Genomic DNA, 27426 nt, shown 5'->3' on the forward strand with positions numbered 1-27426 from the left:
CCAAATTAAATTCAAAGTGTTTTTGGCACAAAAGCGACAATTCAAACACACAAATGCACACTGACACATACAACATATACAGTACAAAATGCATTGGCTGCCCTCACACACTCAATTGAAAACCATTGGCCTAAAGCGGCAGCTTTAAAATACCTTTCAGGCATTTGTTTGCTGCATTTTGACTCGAGGTACACTGACAGCGTCATCACGGCATTGAAACTGGCTCTTTCCTGTCTTGGATGTCACGTGTGTAAGGTTTGGATGTAGTGTGTGTGTCGTGTGCGTGCGTATGTATGTGAGAGGTGTGGGGGGCGGCTGACAAAACAGAGTGAAATGCTGTTTGTGTTGAAGGGAAGTCTGAATTTGAAGTTACAATCATGGGTTGAGGGTATGATGGGATTAGGGTTCCAATTTAGGATTTGAAGTTAGAGCTTCAGTTTAGAGTTTCCAACGAGGGTTTGGGTTTCAAATTAGGACTTCAAGTCAGAGTTAGGATTTTAAATAAGGATTTAAGAAATGTATTTTTAATGTTGCAAATTATGGTTTTCAAGACAATGTTTGGGCCTTTGATTAGTGTTAGAACCCAAATTAGGGTTTTAGACCCAGGATAGGTTTTCAGGTTCGGGTTTTAATTCAGGGATATAAGGTTTTCACATTTGACTCTTGACTCTCCACAGATCATCTGAGCAGTCAGCTCACTTCCACATGATGCGTCCTCAGACCGTCACGCACACCAACCACATCAACCACAAGGCTCCAGAACCCCAGAGACCTGCTGTCCACGAGGTTCTCCTGGAGCCCATACATCTCCACCCGGACGACCGCCGCAGCTTCCACAAAGACTCGCCGGTCGCCACGGAGATGGACACGCACACCTCCCTCCCCGCCAACCCCACAGCCACCGCCATCCCGCTGCCTGACCAAATGTCCGCATCGGCGCCCGTGTCCAGGGTGCCGTCTCGAGCACCCTCGCGGTCCGCTTCCACACTGCCCCCGGGCATCGGCGCCAGGAACGGCCTGGTGGAGACGCCCAGCCCCATCTTGGAGCCGAATGGGATCGCAGCGGGGACGTACCAGAGGGTCCCAGAAGCACCACTGGAAATGAGGAGGAGGAGTACTCTGGAACAAGTGGAACAGTGGGTCAAGGTGCAGAAAGCTGAACACAAAGGGTAGGTGGCAGAAATGATACCAGGATAATTATTCGTGAACATGTACAGCAAGTATTAACGAAAAAATTATTTTGTAGTCAACTATAATGTCTAGTAAGTGATGCTCCATAGACAACTAACTGAATTTCATAGATCACAATGTAGGAGAATGCATTTTTTAAATCAAAATTTGTAAAAAAAAAAAAAAAAAAGAAGCTTCATTTCATTTTTAGTCTGACGGCTTTATATTTTTATACATACATATTTTATTTACAGTGCTTAAGAGGTGCGGTCCACATCTTTATATATTGTTTGATAAAACACGAAAAGTTGAAGTGATCAAGCCACAAATGTTTTTGCATTATTATTGTAATCTGAATTATCACACTTGTTTGGTAGAATTTTGTGAACTTGTTTAATGAATGCTTAAAGACTGCAAGTAAAATTGTTTAGTCTAATTTTAGTGGATAAGCTGTCGTTCATATTAATTCATGGTTCCTTTGCCTTTATTTCAGCATAAGCCTAAACTATAAGACCAGACTCTCTAGTTACTGATTGCTTCATCACCTAGGATACATAATTCGCCGAAAAGTATTTAAAGCGCTTCACTTTTCCCACATTTATCTTACTGCTATATTTGAAGATGATGTTATTTTTTTTTTTTCTGCGCAAAATTTTTACAATGTGAAAAAGGTGCTGTGAATACTTATAAGATGCACTGTAGTCTAACTCTAGTGTGTGTTGTAACAGTCCTCCATCCCGAGACAACACCCTCCCCCGCCGAACGCCGCCCGCGCAACCCAAGTTCGGAACACTGGACGCTCACCAGACCCTGCCGAAGACCCCACGACACAGTCCCCCGCTGGCCCGCCTCGGCGAATACAAGTACGCCCAAGACCGCATGAGCCACTTCCGACTCACCCCCGATCTGGGTGGTCCAGGTTCCAACACGGTCCTGCACTTGTACGAGTGGCAGCAGCGGCAGCAGTACCGCCACGGCAGCCCAACGGCGCCCCTCTATACACCGGCACCGGACTACCCTTTCGGCGCCCGGCCTCCGTCCGCCTTTCCTTCAGCTGCCAAGCACAACGGGCCGCCACGCTGCGTGTCCGTACCTCCTTCGCCTGTGGACATCCCACCGCCGGGTCCTCCGCCCGGCACCAGCAGGACCTTGTCACCTGCCCGCCGCCCGCACACGCCGGTCGACCGCGTGACAGTGAGACCCTCTGCCGGTGTGTCGGAAGTGGACGCGATGTTTGGCATTTCACCTCGCAGGACCAAGTCTCAGGTCTTCAAGGTAAAATCATTGGCTCTTCATTTAGGGTTTTAAGACTGCACTATGGTTTTAAGTCAGGTTGTTTTCAATCAAGCCAATTAGTACAATTTATTGTTTCAAAACAGGGATTACGAACCCGGTTTTCAGGTTTGAAAGTATGGTTTCAAGACTGAGTTATGGTTTCATGTTAATGTTAAAGATCAGTGTTGGGTTAGAGCAGGCATGTCCAAAGTCCAGCCCGGGCACCAAATGCTTCACTGAGCGCAATTCTAATTGTTGAAGTTCCTCGCGTGCCAACGGCCATACAGTCAGTGAGAACCGTCACAACTGTGTTAAGTAGTTATAACTGTATATTAGTTAAGAAATTGTATTAACACATGATTTGTGTGCTGCAGGCATCCACCATGGACAGACGCTCTCTACCACCATCCAACTATATGACGCACACGGTCAGTGCGCCCAGCCTCCACGGCAAAACGGTATGCAGCTGAAACCATTTTTCTTTTTTTTAAATATCTATATCCATTCACTAACCAATATTGTAGATGACTTACGCTCTCGGTTATTAACTGTCCAGTAATGCTAATCCTCTAACTTATACTTTTATGCAGTTCAATTCAGCTACGGTAGGCTTTCATGTAGGGCTCAAGCCAGGTTTAGGGTTTCAGGCCTCGGCTATGTTTGCCAACAAGTATTAGGGCAGGGGTCTTCAATCCTGTTCCTCGAGGGTGTCCTGGCCGTTTTCCACCTCTCCCTGGTGCAACACACCTGAGCGATCGTTATCTAGCTTCTACAGACCTTGTTGATTATCTGATCATTTGAATCAGCTGTGTTGCAGCAGGGAGAGAGGGAAAACCTGCAGGACACCTGCCCTCGAGGAACAGGGGACCCCTGAATTAGGGTTTCAAGGTTGGATTGAAGGTTTTAATCCTTTGGTTTGGAGTTTCAAGCAAGTTAGTTTTTGAAGTCAGGCTTAAAGTTTCATATTGTGGTTTCAATCCTGCCGGCACGGTGGCCGACTGGTTAGCACGATGGCCTCACAGTGCGAGACAGCATAGGGCGTGGGTTCGATCCCGGCTCCGGCCATCCTGTGTGGAGTTTGCATGTTCTCCCCGTGCTCGCGTGGGTTTTCTCCGGGTACTCCGGTTTCCTCCCACATTCCAAAAACATGCAAGGCAGGTAGATTGAACACTCTAAATTGCCCCTATATGAGTGTGAGCGCGGATGGTTGTTCGTCTTCGTGTGCCCTGCAATTGGCTGGCAACCAGTTCAGGGTGTCCCCTGCCTACTGCCCGAAGATAGCTGGGATAGGCTCCAGCACCCCCCGCGACCCTAGTGAGGAGAAGCGGTACAGAAGATGGATGGATGGTTTCAATCCTTTGTTAAAGTTTCAAACATGGTTTAGCATTTCAAATTGGTGTTTCAAGCCTGGTTTTGGGTTTAAAATAGAGTTTCAAATTAATGATAGGGTTAAAATAAGGGGCAGATTTTCTAATTGGGATTTTTAAGACAGTGTTAATGTTTCAAGTTATGGTTTCAGGCCACGGTTAGCGTTCCAAACTGTGTTAACGTTGCAAGTCATGGATGAATTGGGGTTTCAAACAAGCGTTCATGTGTGGTGGTCCCAAATTAGAATTTCAAGACAGGCTTAGGTTTTCAAATTATGATTCTAAGCAAGGGTTAAGGTTTCAAAATAGGGTATCATGTCAGAATTTTGGTATCAAGCTTGCGTTAGGTTTTCAAACACATATTAGGGTTATAACAAGGATTAAGGAAGGTTTCATGACAGTCTTGGGCCTTCAAGGTTAAAGTTCAAGCCTGGTCTAAAGGTTTTGAGTTATCATTAGATTGGCACCTTCCATTTGATGTGCCAGTACGAGTCGTAGGCGAATTAAGGTACCCGTCACATTTTCTGACAGAAAAACCTGGTCTAAGAAGGTGCACCCTACCAAACAGAAGTGAAGTGTACTGCTTGGTGTCAACGTAACACTCTGGTGTGTGTGTGTGGTCAAAATGATGACGTCGGACAGCCCGATGAGCTCACCCTGCTGCTCATCCAGCTGCGCCGGCAACAGGCCAAGATGGCGGCCGCCCGCCAGCACACGCTGGAGCAGCTGCAGCGTCACGGCCTGTCGACCGCCAGCCTCCTCCTCAACGCCGGCCCCCCTCCTACGCTAACCCACCTCAGTCTGTTGGGCGAAACACAGGTGGGCGGCCCACCCCACCGCCTTCATCATAGCGAGGCCTGGTAGAGGTTGCCCCTATGAAAGAAACCCTCCGTATACCAATGTGCGGCTTTCGTTACCATAGAGACCACGGGTGGAGCTAAAGCTTTCCGATCAAGCAAGTGCAAACTCGGTATTGCCACAACTTCTGGAGATTCCCATACCCTTCTGATACTTTACTCCAAATTGAAATCGCTTTACGCACCCATAAAAATGTCATTGCATTTTCACTCAGCATTTCATCCCCAAGTCGCCAAATTACAGTCTAAAATTAGCACAGCATTGTGTCTGCACCTTGTTGGGTCCCCCCCCACAGTGACAGCATAGCTGAATGTTCAAGTGCTGGTATATATATATATATATATATATATATATATATATATATATATATATATATATATATATATATATATATACATTTAATATGCATTTTGTACTAAAAATTGGGTGTGGGAAAGGGTAAAAAAATATTTTTAAAAAGTCTCGAAAAATTAAAAACAATCCACAAATCCTCAGACACAGTATATAATCTAAAAGTGCTTTGAGCATGTTTAGTAAATTAAAGTAACCACATAGCAGAGCATATAGCACAGGGGGTAGATGTCAGTCAGCAATGTGTTAAGTGGCAGCCTCTACCTCAAAATCCTCATCTTGGACGGGCTCACATGTACCAAGAGGAAGTAACATGATGTGCTCTCGGCTGCTCGGCTACCGTGTGGTGCTTTGTTTTTGTCATGTCGCATGGGAGCTTTCTGAGCTGCTTTGGCTGCTTTGCTGACTGTGGAAGTGATGCTGGCTGGATTGGGGCTGATGTGTTTTCATTGGTTTGTGTTAGCATTGTGGTTGTAGCAGTGACGCCGCTTCTGGTCTAAGATAAATGGGCTGAAACATATTTGTGATCCATGCGAATATCACTTGATTTGAGTGTGAATGCTGAGCTGTGTATTTCTCTCCTGATAGCTACAATGTTGCTCAATGAATTCCAACATGATTTAAGGGCAAACAATGTGTTTCAGTTGGGACAAGTGTTCTATTATCCTTATACAAGAATAGTTGAGGCGAAATCATAACGCAATGTCGTCGTGGCATTGCCAGAAACTATTTTGGAGGGGTATTCCTTCATTGAATGTTGAAGTTATGGTGACAGCTGGGATATATCTCCCACAAAGCTTAATACTGTGATCTGATCTATGGTCCTCCGTCTTGACAACCAAGATAAAAATAAATAAATAAATAAAATAAAATGATGAAAAAAACAAGCTGTTTGAGATTTCTGGGCAATTTTAACAGCCGTCGACATTTCAAACAAATATATTTACTACCGTTTTTGTTTGCTAATGAGTTAATCGACTCCTAGCAGAGGCCCTGACGTCAAACCCATTCAAAATTTAATATAATCATAACAGAGACTAATTTCATACCAAGATTATAGTGATTTGTCGAGAATCATTCTAAAATATATATTGTGGAAAAGTTCATTTATTTCAGTAGTTCAATACAAGAAGTGAAATTTGTTTGATGTACTATGAAAGACTCATCATACAGATTCACCACCATACAAAGTGAAATACACAATTTGCACAAATAATTTAGATGATTATAGATTACAGCTAAACAAATGTACCATCTCAGTATTATATTTACATGATATGCAAAATAAAAAGCATTATGAAATTCTGTTGGAATTGGTTAATCTGCATGAGTTTCTCTTGTTCAATTAAACTACTGAAATAAATGAATTTATCTACCACATTCCCCGCATACTTAACCAATTAATATATTTCAATGATGGCAAGCTACTCTGCTAAGGGAGCCAAAAGCTGTTATGTGTCAATTAAGCCTCGTGGTCCCCAATTAATTAGTTCCTTTCGCATTTTGGCATGGCAACTTGGGCGCTCAGCATTCACAACCAATTTAGAATTTCCTAGTGATAATATTCCAATAAAAATGTTGCTTGATTGCAGGTGGACGACACATACAAGCAGCTGAAGCAGGACCTGGAGTTCCTGGACCTGAAGGTCAGACCTTTATTTTTTTCTAATGGTTACCTTCACGCTGATTTTCTTGATAACCTTGCTGACGCATGTGAGCCCAGCGCGTCTCCAGCCCTCTTTCAACATTAATTGCAACCATGCAGCTCACAAATGATCATGATAATAACATCAATAATGGGAGTTGTTTTAACCCGAGGGGGCTGCCATCATGTGACTGCAGCTCTTTTCTTGACTCGCAGATCAGAGCTCTAGAGCCCCTGATCCTCGCAGTTCACAGTTTGCTACTGCACTGCACTGCTGGGCCTCTCAGGCCTCTATTGACCGTAAGCTCCGTGTATGTGTGTGCGCGCGCGCGTGCGTGTGTATGTGGGCGCCTTTCCTTCCATATACGGCGTTCTCGTGCATGCATGTGAAGGCGACTGTTCAATTGACTCGTGAACAGCATCACGTGTCTTGCCGCCATGTGTCAACCCCCCCTCCCCCTCGTCCCACTCATTGCCACGCACACACATGTACACGTACACAACGCAGCGATGTAGAAGACGCCGGCGTCACAAAGTGGGCATGGGACGGCTCGGCAGTGCATGCGTTGTGGCTGTGGTGGCTGTGGCTCGGTGGTGGAAAATCAGCCCGTTGCTTCTAGCGCCATCTATGAAATGCTGCATCTTGTGTTGCCATGATGCGGGACTTTCTGCTGTGTGATCATAACACCTGATTGATAACTGAAATTGGTTGGATGGGCATGATCGATTTGAGTTGATTCTTTTTTTCATTATTAAAGATTGTCTTGGTCGTGTGTAATACACCAATCACAAGGATGACATTGTGTCCTTTGAATGGAGGCAGCAACAGTACACTGTGCGATGAATTGAACTAATATTTTCTTCCTAAATGGGCAGCAAATAAAAACCTGGTTCAAGTACAGAATTATAAAGTTTAGTCGTGAATCCAACAACATGGTGGGCTCATTCTTTTGCTTATGCACTTTTTCAGCTGCCTAAATGGGCTACTGTCAGAATCAACGGTCATGATTGTTTTTTATCTTGATCAAGAGTTTAAATCGATTACTCTCTTGCTCTTATCAACAAACACGTTTTCTGCCTAAACGGGTTGCAAATGATAGCCATAACCGAAACAGGTAAAAGTACAAACGGACATTGTTATGTGGTCATTTACAGCAACATGCTGTGCTTGTACTTTCAACTCAGGCCCAATTTATAAACTGCCTGAATGGGGAAAAAAACATAATTTTTCTCTATTGATTTCAATGCGTCACTGAAATGAGCACAGGGTTTATTTGAGCTCAGTTACATTACTTTCTTGCCTCAACGGTAAGAGTATGTTCTGTAATGGTTCCAAAACCACTTTCTGTACCTCATACTCTTCAATTCCGTAAGTTATTTGCTGCCCTAATGGGCCGCCGTCAAAAACTGCCCACCCCTCATTGGTCAATGGTATTAGCGAGCTATGCTAACACAGTAGAACCCTGCCACGCATTTAGTGCAGGGCTTCAAAGTGTCCATCCTGGTTTCCATGGCAACAGCCCATGTGATATATTTTTGTTGTTGTCGTCATGCACGCGAGGTTGCGTCACCGCCTAGTAGTCGGCGTTCAGTCTGCGTCGTTTCCGCGCCATTTGACTTTTTTTTTACTTTTGATGGTAGACGTATGAAATGTGGATTGATGTTTTTTTTAGGTGGCCGGAAGTCAAACGCTGAAGGCATCGGGAAAGCCTGTCAAGGTGGCAGAGAGTGATGTGGACGTGAGTGCAAATTGAAATCACATTATTACAATTCAATTTTAATTCACATTCCCACTAGTTCAACTTCACTGGGTGCAAGTATGACTCACTAATTGTCCTTAGTACTAATACAACTTTATTCACTTTATGAGTAAAACTTCAAACCACATAACTTTCGCTCTATTTATTTGCCTTTGCACTAGTAAGACTTTAGTTCATCATTTAACTAGTATAACTTTTATTCACTATAGAAAGAGAACAATTCACCTAACGACTAGTATTAATTTACTTTCTTACTAGTAATACTTAAATTCACTGAAAAACAAATGTGGCTTTTATTCACCATGTGACAAGTATGACTTTAATTGACCCTATAATTAGTAATCCATCTAATAAGATCAAGATGACTTGTAATTCACCTTATAACCAACAATACTTTGGAATTGTCCAACTGAATGGAATTAGTATGACTTGAATTGACTTCATAACTAGTATGAGATTAATTCACTTTATAATGAGTAATACTTTGATTTACTATTTATAGTAACTGGTGCACTTTTAAGTCGCGTTATAACTTGCCTGACTTTGATTCACTGTCAACTAGTATGATTTGTATTCCCATTATGACTTTAATCCACAAAATAACTTGAATTTGATCTCGAAGTCTGTGAAGTTCCTTTCTAATTAAAATACGAAATTTGGTGGATAGCTTTTGGACTGTAAATGGAACATGAGCCTTGTTGTGTTTGAAACGGCCGCTTTCGCATCTCCATATTTATGAGCGTAAAATTAATACGCGGATGACATCTCACAGTGGCGCTGTGGATTGAATAAAAAAACCGCAGGATTAATTATTCATCTGGTGACCAGTTCAAGTTTCCTACATGGGGGAGCACTTTGCACTTTGTTCACGGTGCAACAGTATTAGGCGAATGTTCGGGCTTGATAAAGTGAAGCAACCTTTACTCCGGTATAATCACACTTTTATTAATGAGATACGTTGCCTCCCTGACTGTAATTCAAGCTGTCAGCCAAACGCATCCGCTTTGTGTAATGACCTTAACTCGAGTCCCGGCGATTATCCATCCGTCTTTGCATTTGACGTGCAACACCGCAAAGGTGGGATATTACCACTGCGGCATCCTGCAAACAGATTGTTAAAAGACACTGGCCTAAACTTACTTTTCTACACGGTAGAAATCAGGTCATGTGTCAAACTAAACTTGACACACCTGATACGAACTCAAAAGCTCTTTACTGCCCCCTGCAGGTGAAGCTGAGTCGGCTGTGCGAGCAAGACAAGATCCTGAAGGACTTGGAAGTGCGAATAAGCTCGCTGAAGAAGGACAAGGTGAACGAGGCGTCTTGTCACGTAGCTGCCATACCAGCGTACACATATAAATGACAAGGCACAACCCTCAGGACAAGTTGGAGAGCGTGCTGGACGTGTCCCACCAGCAGATGGAGCTGTTTCACGAGCAGCCTGCCCATGTGCAGAAGATTGCCTACCAGCAGAGACTCCTGCAAGAAGACCTGGTCTCCATCAGGGCCCAGATATCCCGACTCTCCACGGTAAAAATGAATACTTGATGGGCGTTTGTTCTTCCACACCAAACTCATCCATGCGTAACTTTTTGTGGACCCAGCGTCGTGCCTTATTCGCTACCATCGCATCCCTTTTTGAGAGTTTTGACGCTTCTTTTTAAATTCCTTTTACCTTTATTCACAAATTCCCTGTACACTTATTTTGAAATAACTTCGGAATGGTCTTCATAAATAATTTTCACAGATTTTTGAAATCAATTTCAATTCCATACTTTTTCAAAATATTTTTTTTTCACTTTGCACATATTGTTGTTAAATGTAATGATTTTATTTATTTTAAATAAATTGTTTTGTTAGTTAACTTTTGTTGTTTATTTTTAATTCCATTTTTACATTTTACATGAGTTGAAAATATTTGTACTTTTCTTTCTCCCTCTTATATTTAAATTCCAAGTCTTATTAAAGTCCTTGTTAAATTTATTTTTGTTTTTGAAATAAATGTATTGTATTCAACCATCTCTAAATTTCCTGTTAATGTATTTTCGAATGAATTCTAAAGTATCTTTTAAAATTTGAACATAATCTTTTACAACAATTTCATTTATTAGTATTTGTTTTATTTTCCTTTTTATTTAAATTACTTTTAAATATGCTGGAAACGTTTGGATTCATATTTACTGTACTTTGTGGAAACCAAAGTATGACTTTTTTTTTTCAAGAAAATGTTGCTGTGATATGCCGCAGGAAATGACGCATGCCTGGGACGAGTATGGCTGGCTGGAAAATTCTGTGGAGAAGCTGAGAGATGCGCTGCAGACCCGCATGAACCAGAGCGCCACTTCGCAGGTGAGGTCCGGTACTGTATCAGGACAGGAGCAAATTCACACGCGTCCACTTTTCTGTTGTGTTTGTGTGCACGTTCAACGACGCAGCAAGAAAAGGGCGAGATGAAACGCGAGCTGTGGAGGATCGAGGATGTGTTGGCGGGACTGAGCAGCAGCAAAAGCAACTACAAAGTCACTATCGACTCTGTGCAGAACCCAGGTTGGTTGGGTGGATTCTTCTCAAATATAAAAGAAAAGAATAAATACAATTATTTGTTATTGTAATTGTGTGGATTTGAGCTGAAGATCCAACAGTCATTGACAATGTTGTGTAGTAGCTTTGTCTTGAGGCGGTAAACGCCGAATGGCACTTTTTAGTAGCAACCAAGCAGTTTATTCAGTACTGCAGGCTGACCGGCTGAACAAGCTGCAGAAGTTTGTTTTTACACTCACCATTTCTGTTAGAACTGAGATTCAATTCCATGATCTGAATTTCACTCTTTGTTTGAAGCCGTTTAGTCTATAGAAAAAACAATAAGAAAAATATTTCTATATAATCTTAGATTTATGTACAAAGAACATGTACTTTAGCACAACATGTTACAGAGTTTTGTGTAAAAAAAAAAAACAACACAATTGCAAAATTATCCTTGTATACTTGATGGCAAGTAGAACAGTAGGTGTTGTCTTACTTGAACCATTTTTAAAAACTTAAAGCACAAAACCTCTTTAGTGTCCTTGCATTATGTGAGTAATAACGTTGTGGTTTTTGATGGTATACATTGTGAAGAAAATTGCAAATCAAATTGTGTTTTTTTTTCAAGCCTAACCTATTAAGACAGTCCTTTAAAAAATAGTGGTACAATTCTTTTGTTTCTTCTGAGTTTTCTTTTACAATAAGTTTGATTTTATTTTAAAAATACTCATTTAAAATCAGTTTTTATCAAACATTTGTTTTAAATGAATAATTTGGTAATTATTCAAATTGGTATCAAATATTTCTTTGGACTTTTTATTTATTTATTATTTATTCCTAGTAATTATCTCTGAAAATAGAAATCATTCATTTTTAAATTTCTTTTTTTACCATTAAACAAATATGTGTTATATGTATTTAGTTTCAATTCCTCTTTAAATTCATTTTTTAAATATCTGCACATTTCTTTTTTAATTATTTTTAAATAGCTTTTAAAACAATCCATTGTTACTATATAGAATTTTTGTTTATAATTTTCTTTGTGTAAATTGTTTTGAAATTCTTTATCAATATTACTAATAATTTTTGCAAGTGCACTTCCTCCAAATTTACGTTGAATTTGATCATTTTTTCAAATTTTAAATGTCTTTAAAAAAATCTTTTAAACTTCCTTCCTAAAATCCATTTTAGATAAACGTTTACAATTTTAAATTTGACATTTAAATTCTTTGATAGTTGTTTTACAAAGGTAAATTTCTGTGTGCGGTAATTCCATTGTCGTCTCTTGTTGACTTGCTTGTAGAGAGGAAGTTAGTGCCTTCCGTGTCAGAGCCCAGCGTGCCTTCTTCCAGTGCCAACATCCAGCCGCCTCCCCGTAGCTCTGTCCCGAGCGTCTTCTCGCAAACTTTGCCCCACAATTTTGTGCCAAAATGGGTAAGTGAAGCAAGAAATCAACGCCATCAATAGCACATGTTCAATTATTATTGACAAATTATTTAATAATCAATTTTGTGAATTGAATAATCGTTTGGATTTTTTCTATCTGATTCATTGAATAATTGACAGACTCATCAATCAATTTTTAAAGTAATCATTATTTGCAGACCAAAAATTCCCAAATGGAGTGTTGTTTTTCACATTCACCTCTGCTGTCCACAATTATCGACGTTTTCAAACCAATTTAGACCAATTTGTTGCTATGGTGTCCTCAAAGGCAGAGGACGGCGCTCCCCCCAGACCACCCCTCCCTCACCTATACGACTGCGAGGAGACGCCGCCCGCCGTGCCGCCGCTACCCAAGGAGGCGTCAGCGGTCATCCGCCACATGTCGGTGCGAGGACTCAAGCGGCAATCTGACGAGAGAAAGCGGGACCGGGAAGGCGGCCACTATGCCCTCAATGGCGACTCTAAGGTACGATCACAAAGTCTTTCCTTGTTCATAGGAGACCAGACCAAATGTACCTTTTTTTTAACAATACAATTCCCAAAATAAGAAATATTTATATATTGACCACATCCTTCCACTCCCAACTTAAATTTTCACCTTGTACAATTCAACAGTTAATTCCACAGTCTTTCCGTTCTACGTCAGCGTCACTTTTAATCGCTACAGAAACTACATGATTTTATTTCTGTGTGCTTGCAGACTGACTTGCGTTCGTTCCTAAGTGAACCCGAGCTGCTGGCCATCACTCACCACAGCAACGAAGCAGACGATCAGTGTCTTGACCATAAAGGTATTGTAATATAACACAACCTTGTATAGTAGGAAATCCAACAAGGCATTTTTCTTTGTTTTGAGTACGTGCCGCTGGGGCAGGTCTTTCGGGCCCGTCATGGCAGATGGCAAACCAATCCAATGCCCTTTCGTCCTTCGTCACGCTGAGGAGATGCCCCGGCACCGCAGTGGACAGGGTGAGTCGTCGTCACATCTACTAATCTCTGCCTCAGAACTTGTTTTCTGTGGAGACTTGAATGGAATTTAAACCAATGGATAAGACAAAAAAATACATAGTGTTAGTTTATCAAACTCTCTATGTTAATACAATACAATTTTATTTATATAGCGCATTTTACAACAGCTGGAGCTGTAACAAAGCGCTTACCATGGGGGTGTCAAGTTTATTTTTAATGCGTGAGCTAATCACATATACACAAAAAAAAATAAAAAATATGTAATAGCTTTGAAATCGGAAGCCAATCCGTTTTTTGTTCAACTATTTTTCAATTTGTTTTAAACAGAGGACTTGTAAAACCAAATACTGCAGTATCTGAAAGATTTAATGTGGAAAAATGAGGTAAAAGGTACATCATCATCACGATCCTCATGTGTGTCACCTAGCAGGAGCGACCCAAGAGTGCCTTGGAGTGTTTGTCCTCCGAGTACTCGGGTGGCGCGCCTCCATCCCAGCGCGGTGGGCGAATGAGCGCCGAGGAGCAGCTGGAGCGCATGAAGCGCCACCAGAGGGCGTTGGTGCGCGAACGCAAGCGGAACCTCAGCCAGGGCGAGCGCTCTAGCGCCCCACCGCCCGCCTCCGTACGTTATCTCCACCCCGCGGCGGCGACGGCCTCCAACCCTGCGCTTCCCCGCAGAAGCCAACCGCATAGTAACCTAGCAGGGATGCTAACGCGCTAAGCCGCATGAGCTAACGAGCTACTGGCTAGCTTGGTTAATGCTTTAAGAACAACAAAAACGGGAGCGCCTTGTTGGACTTCACTTGACGAGACACTGAATGTGAACCAGAGAGATGCCAAGGCGTTTATTTATCTACTGAGGGATATTTTCAGTATATAGCTGTACAGTATATATGACTATATTTTGTAGAGATTTGGTATATAGATCTAGTTTATCTAGTGGCCATAGCCGGTAGGTTTTCAGGTTGGACAGAAAATGCTGGTGGCGAAAGATCGAACCCTACCCTGCATACTTTTGGTCAAAATCTAAGTGCCTTGTTTTGCGCCATCCAGTTTTGCCTTGGTCCCATTTTTTATTTATTTTTTTTTGCTATTTTAGTCATCACTTTTTTTTTATCTTTTAAAGTCACGGAAGTTTACGGCAGGCTGGCTTCCTTTGTCGGTTTAATGCGAAGAGATTCGTGAGAATGCTTCCTTCCGTGCGTCAAAGTGACTTTTCGGCATACACGCCTGAGAGTATTATTAACGCACTGATGTCGTTGCCGACAATATTTCAGCTTCCATACCTGGAAATATTTTTAGCACATCACTAACTTGGCTGAGAAACGTGTTGTGCTTTATCACTAAATGCTCCGTTTTTCCAAAATGTCGTATTAGTACGAGAAAAAAAAGTTAGAGCTTCAATGTTCAATGTTCAACGGCATAATACTAAGAGAAGTTAATTGAAAAAAAAAAAAATACATTTTACTTCCTAATCATGTACGAAAACATTATGAGATGAGATATTATGCGGAAAGAGTTGGAAGTCAAACAAGATAAAGTATTAATTTCACATAATTCAACCCTATAAAATATCATCCCGGCAAGATGTCAAAGCGTGCAATTGCGCCTTATCATCCCATGAATATGTGTTGCGAGGTAGTTTGCCACTTTAGTTTTGCGATTTTCATTTTCACTGAGGGATGATAATAATGCTAACGACTACAACACGCTTAAAAATAATGCACTTTTTGTCCTTTAGGTCCAGAAAAATCGCTACAAAATGACCAATATTTGATCACCTTCCAGGAAGTGGAAAATTTATTTTTTATTTATTTATATTTATTCCACCAACATTTAAATACTTTTACATTTTTAAAAGGAGTTAACAGCTCACTCTTGTTGCGCTGTTGTTCAGTAGCTATGCTGGTTTGAAGCTATGCTGAAATGTGGTCGGTCGTGATTAAAGAAATGCAATAATACAAATGATATACATTGTATATGAGAAGTTTTAACAAGGGAGCACAGGATTGGTGAGAAACAAAAATGGAAACCAGGTGAAATGGACTCAAAGTTAACGCGGCTCACTGCATCCCATCGGGATAATGAGAATTAGAGCATTTTTGTGTGTTTAAAAAAGTACATGAGATGTCAACACGGGCCAAAAACGCCACCCCGGTCTTCAGTTTTGTGAAATTCACAACATTAGCGTCCATGTTTAGGGGCCGCACACTTCGGGGGTTGTCTTAAAAAAAATGGATAATGTCTTAACTTACCGCGTACTGTTAAGGAGCGAAAAGATAGCTGAAAATGCTACTTGCAAATGGAAGTAGTGGATTTTACGTAGGCCAAACTTGACATTTCTGTTAATAATGCTAACATGCTTTCTGGTGTGGGAATGTTGAAATGTCATAAGCAAGAAATTTCAGTTTTCTGTTTAGAATACGGAAACAATTAACAGGGAAAAATGTTACAAGAAAATAGCCGTCATTTTAGATTAATGTTGAAATATGAAGAAAAAGAGTCCCAATTTTACATGGCTAAAGTCACAATATTACGAGGAAAAAGTCTAAATATTACGGGAGTAATATTTCAGGAAAAAAAGCTTTAAATTTGATATATTTTAATTTTAAAGTGGAGTGATTATTGTACGTAAAATAAGTAAAATAGAAATTTTATGAATAAAGTCGAATTAAGATCCAACTAGTGAAAATATTGTGAGAACAATTACGCAACTGAAGTTGAAATAAAAGTGGTACATCTTATACCAAGAAAGTGAAACAGCGACATCAAAAAGCAATGTTTCTTGAAAAATGTTATATTACTCTCAGGAAAAAAAATTAAACGATACAAGTAAAAACTTTAAATTTACTGGGATGAAATCGTGATTTTACTAGAAGAAAAAGAGAAATAAAGCTGTAATCTTATGAGACTTCTGTAATTTTACATGAGTGAATATAAAAAAAGTTTTCTTACTACCAACGATTTGTGAACCGTTTACTTGGATGAAGTTGCAATAATACAAAACTATTGTTGAACAAAAGGTTGTATGAGGCACATGTTAACGAAAAATGTCATCAGGTTAAGATGGGAAAAGTTGGAATTTTGCGTGACTAGAAATCAATTACGGGATAAATGTCAACATTTTCACCAGAATTCAGGTGTGAGCTTTTTTTTTTTTTTTTACAAGAAGAAAAAAAGGCAGAGATTGTTACGTGAACCAAATAACAAATTGGAAATTTACTCGGCAGAATTTATAATATTAAGCGGCTGAAGCTGCAATTTTACAAGAACTCAAAGTGCGAAATCTCCTGAGCCACGGCGACATTACGCAAGCGCCCCCGAAGTTTTTAGTTGCAGCCCCAGATTTGTGGATGCACCCATTTTGTTTGAGTCGACACCCTCTACTGTTTGTCGACTACCAGTTCCAGTCTCGTGAACAAACATTTTTGGATGAAACCAATGACGTCACCTGACTCTTGGCAGTTTATCAACTCCCCACCATTTTTTTTTTAGATGTAATTTTCCAAAGGAGGGAGGCGGGGTGCGTTTAGCTCAAGTAGATACCTAACTAACTGTATGTCACCACGAAGCAACTCTTTGCCACCACTCTTTGCACTCCACAATAAAGAGTGTTTGCTTCCCAAGCACGCCGTTGTCTTTGTCTGTGGCCCGCATCGGGTCTGCATGCATTTTCTTCCTTTCTCTTTGTCACTTCTTCCCCAAACGCAAGCACAGAAGAAGTGGCCAGCTGCTGCCGGCTGCACCCGGAGGACGCATTGCATGGCTTTGGATGATTACTCACACAAGTACAACACACACACACACACACACACACACACGACACGACACTGGTTGTAATTATAAGATACTAATCATGTGCCTGCCTAATAAGACTAAAATCCCGCGGATGGACGTAATAGCGATCCACAGTGATTTGTGACTGCGTAGAATTATGACAATGTCACGTTTTCTCAGCTTGGCTCTTGTCTCTGCCCGTCCCACATAATATGAGGTCATGTCTCGTTGGATAATTAATGCCCAATTGCTTTGTTTTATTCTTGTAAGAATAATTGACCCTTTATTCCACAGCTCATAGATATATTCATAAAGGTATATGGAATCGTCCAGTATGATTATTTTATTTCAGGGCCATAGTCCGTATTAAGAAAAAAGCTAATTCATTAATTATAATAAACACAAAAATAGTAGCAATCCCAAGAAAATCAAATAGGTCTTTTATTAATTCTTATTATTCCAGTCAAGCAGCCTATGTAACATAAGACAATGTGTATTGCTTCACATAAATCATGAGCAATTTAATTTGTCCAGTAATTAGGAATAGAATACATCTTATTTTTAAAACAAATGATTAAATTTGTCACACAATAGTAAATTATTCCCAGCTCATATAGAAGTGCAAAATGCATTCTTAATGTCATAATCCAAAATTGGTTAATCCAATAATAAATGACAATGTTTTGTTTTCAACAAAATGTTTATTCAGAGATGCAAGTACATTTTTCTAGATGAGTTTTTTTTTTTTTGCACGGATTGCAAATCTGCACTTATTTTCCTTAAGCACATCAGGTTTTTATAATACAATAATATTGTCGCTGTCCTGTGGAAAAATGTCTAATTTTGTCTTTTTTTTCACATTAATGCAATGTCTAACGCAGTAACACCATTTACATGAAAAAATGAAAATAATGGACTTAAGTCAATTTCACAGGACAGCGACAATGTGTAATACAGTAATATCTTTAGTAATATTTATGAGCTAAGGGTTCAGTTCAGAGACAGGTGGAATTTATTTTTGAAATGCCATAGCTATAAATTACAACAGTAAAACTTCAAAACCAAAAATGAAATTATTTCTAAATCCTGATGTGCTGTCGTTTGTAGCCAAACTTTTAAACATGTTAAAGTTAAAACTAAACAGTTCCAGCGTGACTATGGAAGGATCAAAATGTAATCGCTAGGAGATCTTGAAAATTGAATTTGACCCTCCCAATTAGGATTTAGTAACATGAATAACAATGTAATCCTAATAATACAAATACATACATTAAATTGCCCCAATGAAGTCAAATCTGAATTGTAATTTTGTTGTGTTTGTGAAATTGAGCCACGTGTTTCTATCTCCCGTAGGTGTTTGATTGGCGGGAAGAGCGGCCCAGGGCTGAAGGTCAAAGTGATGAAGGTCACAAGGAGGCGGGAGGTGAGTGGGTGACGGCCAAGGCCACGCTGTTCCGAGAACTGGATGTGGAGCCTCTGGACTACGACTTTGACATCAACAGAGAGGTCGGATGCGCTCCATAATGATGATGACGACGACGACGACAACGACGATGACGAGTGTCCATTTTCTTATATCTCGCAGCTGTCCAAGCCAGAGATGGTGTCCATCCCGGAGCGTTATGTGGAGTCTGAGCCTGAGGAGCCACTGAGCCCAGAGGAAGAGGAAGAGCGAAATCTTCATTCAGAACGCATCAGGAAGATCCTCACCAAGTCCAAGTAAGCGAGCATGCTCGCATAATGTGGGACACTTCCAGCCACATCCAATACAATACACTCACTTCACACCATTAGTATTATTAATACACATTTTTTATTCTACCTGTACATTGGTCCCTTGACTCAAACCTGCCCCAACTTAAAAGTTAATAAATCATTTTGATACATGACCTTATGTCCTTTAAAATGCTGCATTATCATCACTATATATCGATGAAATATATTGTTCTAATTTGAGGTTAGTTAGTAAACTGTTTTTAAAAAAAAATGTAAAAGAATGAAATAAAAAAGCTAGCATCATGTTACATATTTTTTGCATTACGTACATAAACTTTTAAATCAGTCCTGTTTTAATTATTCCAATAAATTCATATTTTACGTGAAAATGTAATCATCAAATTGCCAATTTTTCTAATATTTAATGTACAATTTGACAAAAGTATGTATTCATAATGCTTTTTTCTAATCAAAACAAATAGTATAAATCATTAAAAATGAATCAAATAAGATACTGATTTCGGCATTGTAAAAAGGACATTTGGTTTCTTTCCCTTTACTGAGACATGTAAGGTCCACCATATCAGAAATGAGCCTTATTCTTGTTATAAATTGGGTATGATTAGCAGTTGTGCCCAATGAAGAGGTCATGTCCAAATGCGGTTTTAGAAACGAGCGTTCTGGTCATCTGTGTCCCCAGCGTTCAGAATTTGCAGTCAGGTATGTTGGACCTGAGCGAGCTGGACTTTGTTCTCCAAGAGCAGGAGAAGATAATGATGGCATCGCGAGCGCTCGCTTCACAGGCGTCCAGGAAGAGCAAACTGGTGGCAGGTTTGGACCCACTATTGCATTTGATTTCATGTCCAATAGAACAAGTGATTCTTGGGACTGGAAAGTCTGTTTTTTTTTTAAACGATTTAAAACATTGATTTAGGTAAAAAAAAAACAGCTTTGTGCAATACACTTAATTGAAACATATTTGAACATTATTTTTTAAAATGTTGAAGCTTCATAGATTTTCAGTGGCTCACTTAATAGGAAAAAATCCGGTCTCATTTTTGATGAACACTAAGGCCTAATCAGGGTTCCGGTTTCACCAATAAAGTAATGGTCTCTATAGTGACTATTGAATAGTCTTCCTCGAGATGGCAGAAAGTACACAACTATCCAAAATTTTAAAGTAAATTGAGATCCCATTTGACTATATAGACACTATCTTTTTGTTACATTGTTTAGTGTGCCTTGGTGCAAATGATTAGAGGTATTTAAAACAGTGACATCCCATTAGGTAAGTATGCATATACAAATTGCACCCAATGCAAGGCCGCCTTTACGAAGACATTGCTAATTTTTGTCTTACTAATTAAACTGTTTACCGTTACGCACCAAGCCACACTGATCGCTGTTCCCAATATTTTGACTATTGTCCTGGATCCTGTAAAACTTACTTGAATTGGATTGTTTTAAATATTTTGTGTAGAGTTTTATCTTGTCATTTGTAACATTTTGTGTTTATAAAAAAAAATCACAAATTATGCAAAAGACAATTGTACATCATTATTTATACGTACTTCAATATAAAATACTATTGCAATTTCAACAATTACTATATTTAATGTACATTAGTATATAAAAAATAATTACGATAGCTGTTCCAATAGATTTTAAATAAAATACATTTAAAAACAACTTAAATATTTACTACATATTTTTAAGTAACACCACAGTTGTATTCATCAGCTTGGAACTTTCAATATTTTATCTTTAGATGTAACTGAGAATTTTTCTTTTGTTCCCTTAGCCAAAGCTGCTGCAAGCCAGTGACCACCACCACTGCCCCCTACAGGACACCCAGGAAAGGACCACTCTGAGACCTTTTAATGACACAAACACTAAACACACGTGGAGAAAACAGTTTTATTTGTATGAATTAGTTTGACCAGCTTGTAGCGTTACCTCGTGATCACATAATGTATTTGCTATTAACATGGACAACAAATCATTAATTTTACAAAATAAAAGAACAAATAAGAAGTGCAAACCCGTTGTTTCTTATGTCTCCTTTTTAACAAAACGACTGAGCGCTTCTAGGACATGCTACAAAAAATTAATAACATACACTTCAAAATGACCCAAAAAAATGAATTATTGAATCCCTCCTATGATGACTTCACAAAGGACATTTTGTAAATGCTTTTCCGTTCAGTGCTCCCACTTGTTTCCGAGATGCTTTTGTCCTCCTCCGTCGTGGTCTCTGCCGACTTTGTGTCGCATACTTTGTACTCGGGGTCTTTGGGCTCACTGGGGGGCATCTCAGATGCGGGCAGGACCTCAGTTGACTCTGGCTACAGGGTGACAAAAGACGTTACTCCAAAGTATTCCTCAGCACCCGTTGTCTACCGGTAGACATCAAGTTTAGGCTCACCTCGCTGAAGCCGAGTCCGCGATGTCGCCGGTTGCGTCCCGACAGCTTCTCGTCCATGCCGCGCTGGTACTGCATCTCGAGCCGCTCGCTGATTTGCTCGTCCTCCGTCCCTGCGGAGCACACAGTGGTCACGGCACGCGCGCGCACGCCTCACGTCCGCGCAGAGAGAGCTGCGCGGCGGGCGGGCGGTGGAAAAAAAAACATTAGTTAGCTGCGCCTGATGTGGAGGCGAAGAAAAAATAATTAGCCATATGTCAGCTACTTGAGCATCTAAAGCAGTTTCTTTATAGCGTGGTCCTCCTAGTGGTATGTGAAGAATCACTCAATTAAATGTTTAAACTATGGGTGGCCCAAAATAACTTTTTTTCACTTGACTAGAATACATATGAAATTACCCTAATAAATTCAATTAAAAACAAATTACACTCTGAGGGCAAAATAATTAGTTCACTTCATTACATTCAGAATGAGTTTTTTTACATTCTCTGTGCTGGATTGAAGAGCAGGAGCAGAAGCTAGAATAGACTGCTTGTCTACGAGTGATAATTATCAGAGATTTTAATGTAGACCGATATAATTCGAAACTGTCTGATACCGGAACGATATAATATTGGATCGGGACACTCCTACTTCAGACTGTTTCACATTTATCAGCAGGGTTGGAGAGTAACCAACCAAATACATGTAATGAAATTATGTCATCTCATAACAAAATTCACAATCCATTATTGTTGGGAGAAAATACATCCATCATATGTAATTAAATTAAAGTTGCTTTTGGAAGTTCTAAAAATTACAATTTTAGTTGGAACTGAAAAATCGTAACAAAAACTCAGGATTATCATTTTATCTTCTGCCTTTGCCCGTTTTAAAGGTGACACTTGTGAATCACAAGGCGATGATTGGCTGTCTCTGGTCATGTGCCGTTATGCTAATCTATTATCTACGAATATCCTGTGTAGTCTCAAGTTTTTCTTAAATTGTGAAAATGGTAAACAGCTGAGCTCAAATATTCAATGTGAATAATAAAAGTAATCAAATAGAATTATATTACTGTAAAGAATTTGAATACTTCCAAAAATTATTATATTTTCATCAGGTTAACTATAACAAATACATTTCCAAAGTGATCTTCCTAACACTGTCAATTAATTCTATCCTCTGTTTATTATTTAGCTTTAATGTTAAAAGCCCACCTCCAGAAACCGAAAGAATTATATTACTGTAAAGAATTCGAATACTTCCAAAAATTATTATATTTTCATCAGGTTAACTATAACAAATACATTTCCAAAGTGATCTTCCTAACACTGTCAATTAATTCTATCCTCTGTTTATTATTTAGCTTTAATGTTAAAAGCCCACCTCCAGAAACCGAATTTCACTTTTTTGTTTTACTGCTAATTGGTTCAAGAAAAATGCATCAGTCAAAAACAATATTTTGTTTATTTTTTATTATTATTTGGTTGTTAAGCTAAACGCTTTCCTCATGTTGACATTATTCTGTTTATTTTTAGTATTTGGAGTCATACTTTGTTTTCAACTCAAAAGCCAAAAAAGGCAACCGCCAAGAAATCACAAGTTCAATTACAACAGTCAATTAGTTTTTTTTTGTTTTTTTTAAGTGTCTCACCACTGCGAAAGTGCGATGTCGACTTGTGGTCGCCAATGACGAGCCGTCCAGTGTGCTCTTTCTACAGAAGAAGACACATCATTAAAAATGCAACTGGGAAGTTTCATTCTGTCAAGTCCACTAAATATGTCTAGTCGTGTAAACTAGTCTGAATATTTACACTTACAAGCGTATTGGCTTTGCAATGAAAAGACAAAGCTAACCACAATGGCTATCTACATGGGTTTGTGGGATATGTTACAATTTTTAGCACAAAGGTCGAACCCCACTACAATTGCATGACATGTTGAGAGATTTTCCACATTTTAATCCCTTGAAAAGGTCCAACCTTCATTTTCAAAAATGCCATCTTTAATTCCGTCGATTCTCACAAATCCCCGTTTAGTCCCATGGAAAGTTTGCGATTTTGAAATGTCCCCTAATTTTGCAACTTCACCGAGGAACCATTTTCGAAATAGATCGAAGCAACGCATAACATGTCCGCTTCCAAGAGGGCCCACCTTGGAGGCCCCCATGAGCCGGAGAAACTTCTGCTTCCTCTCGTCACTTCCCAGGTCAGCGGAGGCCCACTGGGTCGACTCCTCCTGCAGGTGCAAACACCAAACATTTACATAATTTCTACTTCAAATTTTGCAAAATAATTTAATGGAATCCCATGTTATTCCTGCCATTTTACAAACACGATGCGGTCTTTCAGGTAGAGTGAACTCTTGGGCATTAGCTGGTATGCTAAACCCTTCGCGTACATTCCACGGCTTCTTTCCGCCGACTAACACCAAATTCCGAACATTTGACTCACTTCGTTTGAGGACGCCGGTCGTTTAGTGCCGTGTTTTTCGCGCGGAGAACTCATGTTTTGTGTTAACAGGGTAGAAACGTGACATAAACAACAAAAACTCGTGCCAAGTAGCAATGGCGATGACCGACAGTAAATACTCGTCACTTCCGGGGAAGTCTTAATCTACGAAGCAACGTATCACCAGCTCTCTGCTGCCTTGTGTGGTCATATTGTGTAACTATAATTCGGAACGAGTATTTGACAAAAACATGTTAGCCTAGGTATGTATGTATGTATGTATGAATAAAATTAATGATACAAAAATTTTTTATAATGACAGAATCTAGAATTTCAACAGCATTCGTTGGATACAGTTGCACACTGTCATTATAAACATTCTTTATATCATTAAAAAAAAATTGACAGTCAGTATGTCACTCAGTACAAATTGGAATTATTTCAGTAAGCTTGTTTAATTGTCAGTAAAACAATTATAATGAACACCAACGTGTCACTCACGTCTTTTTTTATTTTTTTAACTAAAATGTCCAAACGAAGTGAATATTCTTGCTAATATTTTATGGCACTCATCCCGGAAAACAAGTGAAAGGTTTTAATTTTTAAACTGTTCATTGAATTATTATTATTATTATCATTATTATTATTATTATTATTATTATTATTTTTTATTATTACAGTTTATTATTATTATTACAGTTTATTATTGTTATCATTAACCTTTATTTAATATTTTTATCGCTGCCAGTCACGGATCTTACTGTATGGTTGCCATCCACGTAAATTACCGATAGATGTCGCTAAAGTAAGTGTAATAACGTAAACGAGACGTGCAGAGAACTCGTAATACATTTTCAAATTGAACTTTGTTCTTATTTTTAACTTATGGTAACGGTCTTCCAATGTGACACATGTATGTCAAAGTATTATTTTGCCTTCCGCCCTCTCATTTGTTGCGTGATTATATTTTTTGTCTTCATTTATTGGTTTGCACTGAAGTTGTTTATAATTTGATTAAGAAAAAAATAAAAAATGTTTGTACTGCGTTTAAGCATTATTACTTTTTATTACTACTGAGTGATCTTAATAAAATAAAATATCTCATTATATAATACAGCAAATATTCACAATTTTGTTAATTTTCCTACGCTACAATATATTACAGGACATGGTAATCGAATATATTAATTAATATATTACCATCCATGACATTTCATTGTGATAATTTAATTTCATGCCATTTTACTTGATTATTGATACCAATCGGCTTCTCTTGGAGATTAACCCTTATTTTAAAACTACCCAACATTTAAAAGCATCATTATATTTTTACTATCTCTTGACATAAAGTTATTTACTAGGGTCAACAGCCTCTACTGGGTAGTAGTAGTAATAATAATAATAATAATAATAATAATAATAAACATAATGTTATAAATATACATATATATAATACACCAATAATATATAAATAATAATAATTATTATATTAATTAATGAATTAATATTTTTGCGGGAATTGGTGAGTCTATAAGATCACATCCTGGTGTCGAATATGATTGATTAAATAGAGAGAGAGAGAGAGAGAGAGAGAGAGAGAGATGGGGGGTGAGGGAGGGAGGAAGGGAGGAGGGGTTAGCTCTCCTCTGGGTGTCTCTCTATCAGTCACTGGGTCACACACACTCTCACTTCACGTCCACATCTCGTCGGACGGGGAAGGAAGGACTAACTTTTTCTTTTCTTTTTTCCCCTCCCGCCCCACAACAACAAGATCTACACACCAGAACCGGAACCCAACTTCCCACTTTCCCCAACTTCCCCCCACGCACTCACACACTTACTCACTCACTCTCTCTCCGGGTGTGTGAGGAGATCCCCCCCCCCCCACGTGCCCCCCCACTTCACCCCCTCCCTCCACCGCATCCAAAGTGCGCAATGGTGACTTTACGCGCAGGATTGGACGTCTTCGGCTTCTTGTGATTTCCAAGTTGCAGCACGAGAGTCTCATCGCAAACGTGCAGGTAAGAAACAAGTCATGTCACACAGCGTTTACATGAGTAAAGTCGAGAAAAAAAGTGGAGCTAATCATGCTTTGTCATTTAGTTCAACAAGACCCTTGTCAGTTCACACCATGCGGATGGTGTCAAATGAATTATGATAAAGCATATTTTGATTTTAATCATGTTCCAAGAATGCACGCAACTAAAAGCGATGCACTAAAGTTTGCACAGTCAGTATAAAGACATGAATGCTGCTGCTGCAAAAAAAAGTTCAAGACTTAGTGTAAACATTTTTTTAATAACCACCAGTGGGTTTTGTGGATGGTCACGCAGTATGTAATCTTACATTTTAATAAAAAAAAAAAAGTTGTGCATGTTAAAAATAAAAGACAACTGATGTCACCAGTGGCTCACTGGTGAAGCAAAATATGGAAACAATGTTACAAAGATCCACTAATCCTGCATTAAAAACAGGTGATAACAATGACCGTCACTATACATTCAACCAATGCTTTAAAATGATTCTAAGATAAACTGAATATTTCGTCACTCATGTTTCAATAAAAATATGAATAATGGAAGTCAGTATGTCAATCACAACTGTTCAATTTTCCAGCAAAATATTCAATACAAGCACCAGTTTGTCACATTTCAATTTTTTTTCAGTAAAACATTTGCCCGTTCAAAGAAAAATGTTTGCTGTTTTTGTCTCGCATGCTGCAAAAAAAGTTTGAAATTTAATTCAGATCATGTTTAACATGAATCATGACTGCCAGTGTGTTAATAGTGCTGATAAAAAGTTCTTATTTGTTTGAGAATAACAACTATTGATGCAATAATCCTGTAAGTCTTTCATAAGTAGGCAAAATGTTGACAATTGTTGGCATTTATCTTCCAGGAAAATTTGTAATTAAAAATAAAAAAAAAATAATTATGACCTTCAGCATCTCGCTATATACAACAGATGTAGCAATAATATTTTAATGTTCTTCTTACTGTAGCCATACAAATCTTTTATTTTCACTGAAATGTTGGTTAAAAGTATGTAGAATGGCTTTGCTGTCTCAAATGTTGCAAAAATGCTGAATTCCAAGGCAAACATGACACTCACTTTGTCGCTGTCAACCTAATAATCTTGAAACAATCTTGAATTAGGTCAAACAAAGTGTTTTAATGTTTAGAAGCACCTCGGGGTGCCACGTTGACTCATTTATTCTGCAGGAATATTGAATTTGAAGTTGAAATGTTTGTAATGACTACCAATGGTCCAATTTATTCTGGAAAAATTTTACATTTGATGTCAGAATGTGAATAATGATGACATATAAATTCAATGATACTGCATTTGTGTTGAAATATAAGTCCTAAACTTAATAACAGCCACCAGTAGATGCATAAATGTTGCAAAAATGGTTCATTCTACGCACAATTATTTATAAAGACCTTATGTAAACCTATTATTACGGCCAGAAAATGTTGCATTTCATTTAATATGTAAATAAAGACCTCTGGTAGATTTGCAAAACTGTAAACAATGACCATAAGTCGGCTTGTTGATGTTGCAAAAGTAAGCTTCAAAATGCAATTTGATGTTACTAGACTACAATGTTACTATTGACACAGAGTGGAGGCATCAATACTGAAAAAATATTTAATTTGATGTCAAATTATAAGTTAGGTTAAGTTTCACACTGTGAAATAACAAATTTGAATGA

At 38.9% G+C, this 27426-nt stretch overlaps 3 protein-coding genes across 12 annotated transcripts in view; 2 read left to right on the forward strand and 1 right to left on the reverse strand.

The window, feature by feature from the left end:
• The window catches only part of LOC148335247 (pleckstrin homology domain-containing family A member 7-like), an 80084-nt gene extending 59186 nt beyond the window's left edge, over nt 1-20898 (forward strand). For 4 of the 6 annotated variants that reach the window (XM_088297978.1, XM_088297979.1, XM_088297980.1 and 1 more), the window contains 19 exons: nt 678-1169; nt 1899-2445; nt 2820-2903; nt 4455-4631; nt 6614-6667; nt 8340-8405; nt 9655-9735; nt 9807-9956; nt 10674-10775; nt 10862-10973; nt 12253-12383; nt 12664-12861; nt 13096-13186; nt 13252-13364; nt 13795-13986; nt 18495-18647; nt 18727-18860; nt 19558-19688; nt 20659-20898. In XM_088297978.1, the coding sequence (XP_088154104.1) occupies nt 678-1169; nt 1899-2445; nt 2820-2903; nt 4455-4631; nt 6614-6667; nt 8340-8405; nt 9655-9735; nt 9807-9956; nt 10674-10775; nt 10862-10973; nt 12253-12383; nt 12664-12861; nt 13096-13186; nt 13252-13364; nt 13795-13986; nt 18495-18647; nt 18727-18860; nt 19558-19688; nt 20659-20681 (3031 nt within the window). In that variant the 3' untranslated portion in view covers nt 20682-20898. The remainder of the gene's footprint in view (nt 1-677; nt 1170-1898; nt 2446-2819; nt 2904-4454; nt 4632-6613; nt 6668-8339; nt 8406-9654; nt 9736-9806; nt 9957-10673; nt 10776-10861; nt 10974-12252; nt 12384-12663; nt 12862-13095; nt 13187-13251; nt 13365-13794; nt 13987-18494; nt 18648-18726; nt 18861-19557; nt 19689-20658) is intronic. The other 2 variants (XM_088297981.1, XM_088297984.1) reach the window with 1 other exon arrangement.
• Nucleotides 20761-23883, reverse strand: c6h11orf58 (chromosome 6 C11orf58 homolog). Its single transcript, XM_088297985.1, has 5 exons — nt 23715-23883; nt 23416-23499; nt 22916-22976; nt 21283-21392; nt 20761-21202 (listed from the first exon to the last, which is right to left on the reverse strand). Exons 1-5 carry the CDS (start codon nt 23766-23768, stop codon nt 21017-21019), a joined length of 495 nt encoding a protein of 164 aa, XP_088154111.1. The 5' UTR covers nt 23769-23883; the 3' UTR covers nt 20761-21016.
• A 1536-nt stretch (nt 23884-25419) lies between these two features.
• The window catches only part of LOC148335249 (transcription factor SOX-6-like), a 90707-nt gene continuing 88700 nt past the window's right edge, over nt 25420-27426 (forward strand). For all 5 annotated transcript variants that reach the window (XM_088298085.1, XM_088298087.1, XM_088298086.1 and 2 more), the window contains exon 1: nt 25420-25732. The gene's annotated coding sequence lies outside the window, so the exon portion shown is untranslated. The remainder of the gene's footprint in view (nt 25733-27426) is intronic.

Source organism: Idiotropiscis lumnitzeri, chromosome 6 (assembly GCF_059441095.1).
Source record: "Idiotropiscis lumnitzeri isolate Australia: NSW breed Sydney's pygmy pipehorse chromosome 6, RoL_Ilum_1.0, whole genome shotgun sequence".
Lineage (NCBI taxonomy): Eukaryota > Metazoa > Chordata > Actinopteri > Syngnathiformes > Syngnathidae > Idiotropiscis > Idiotropiscis lumnitzeri.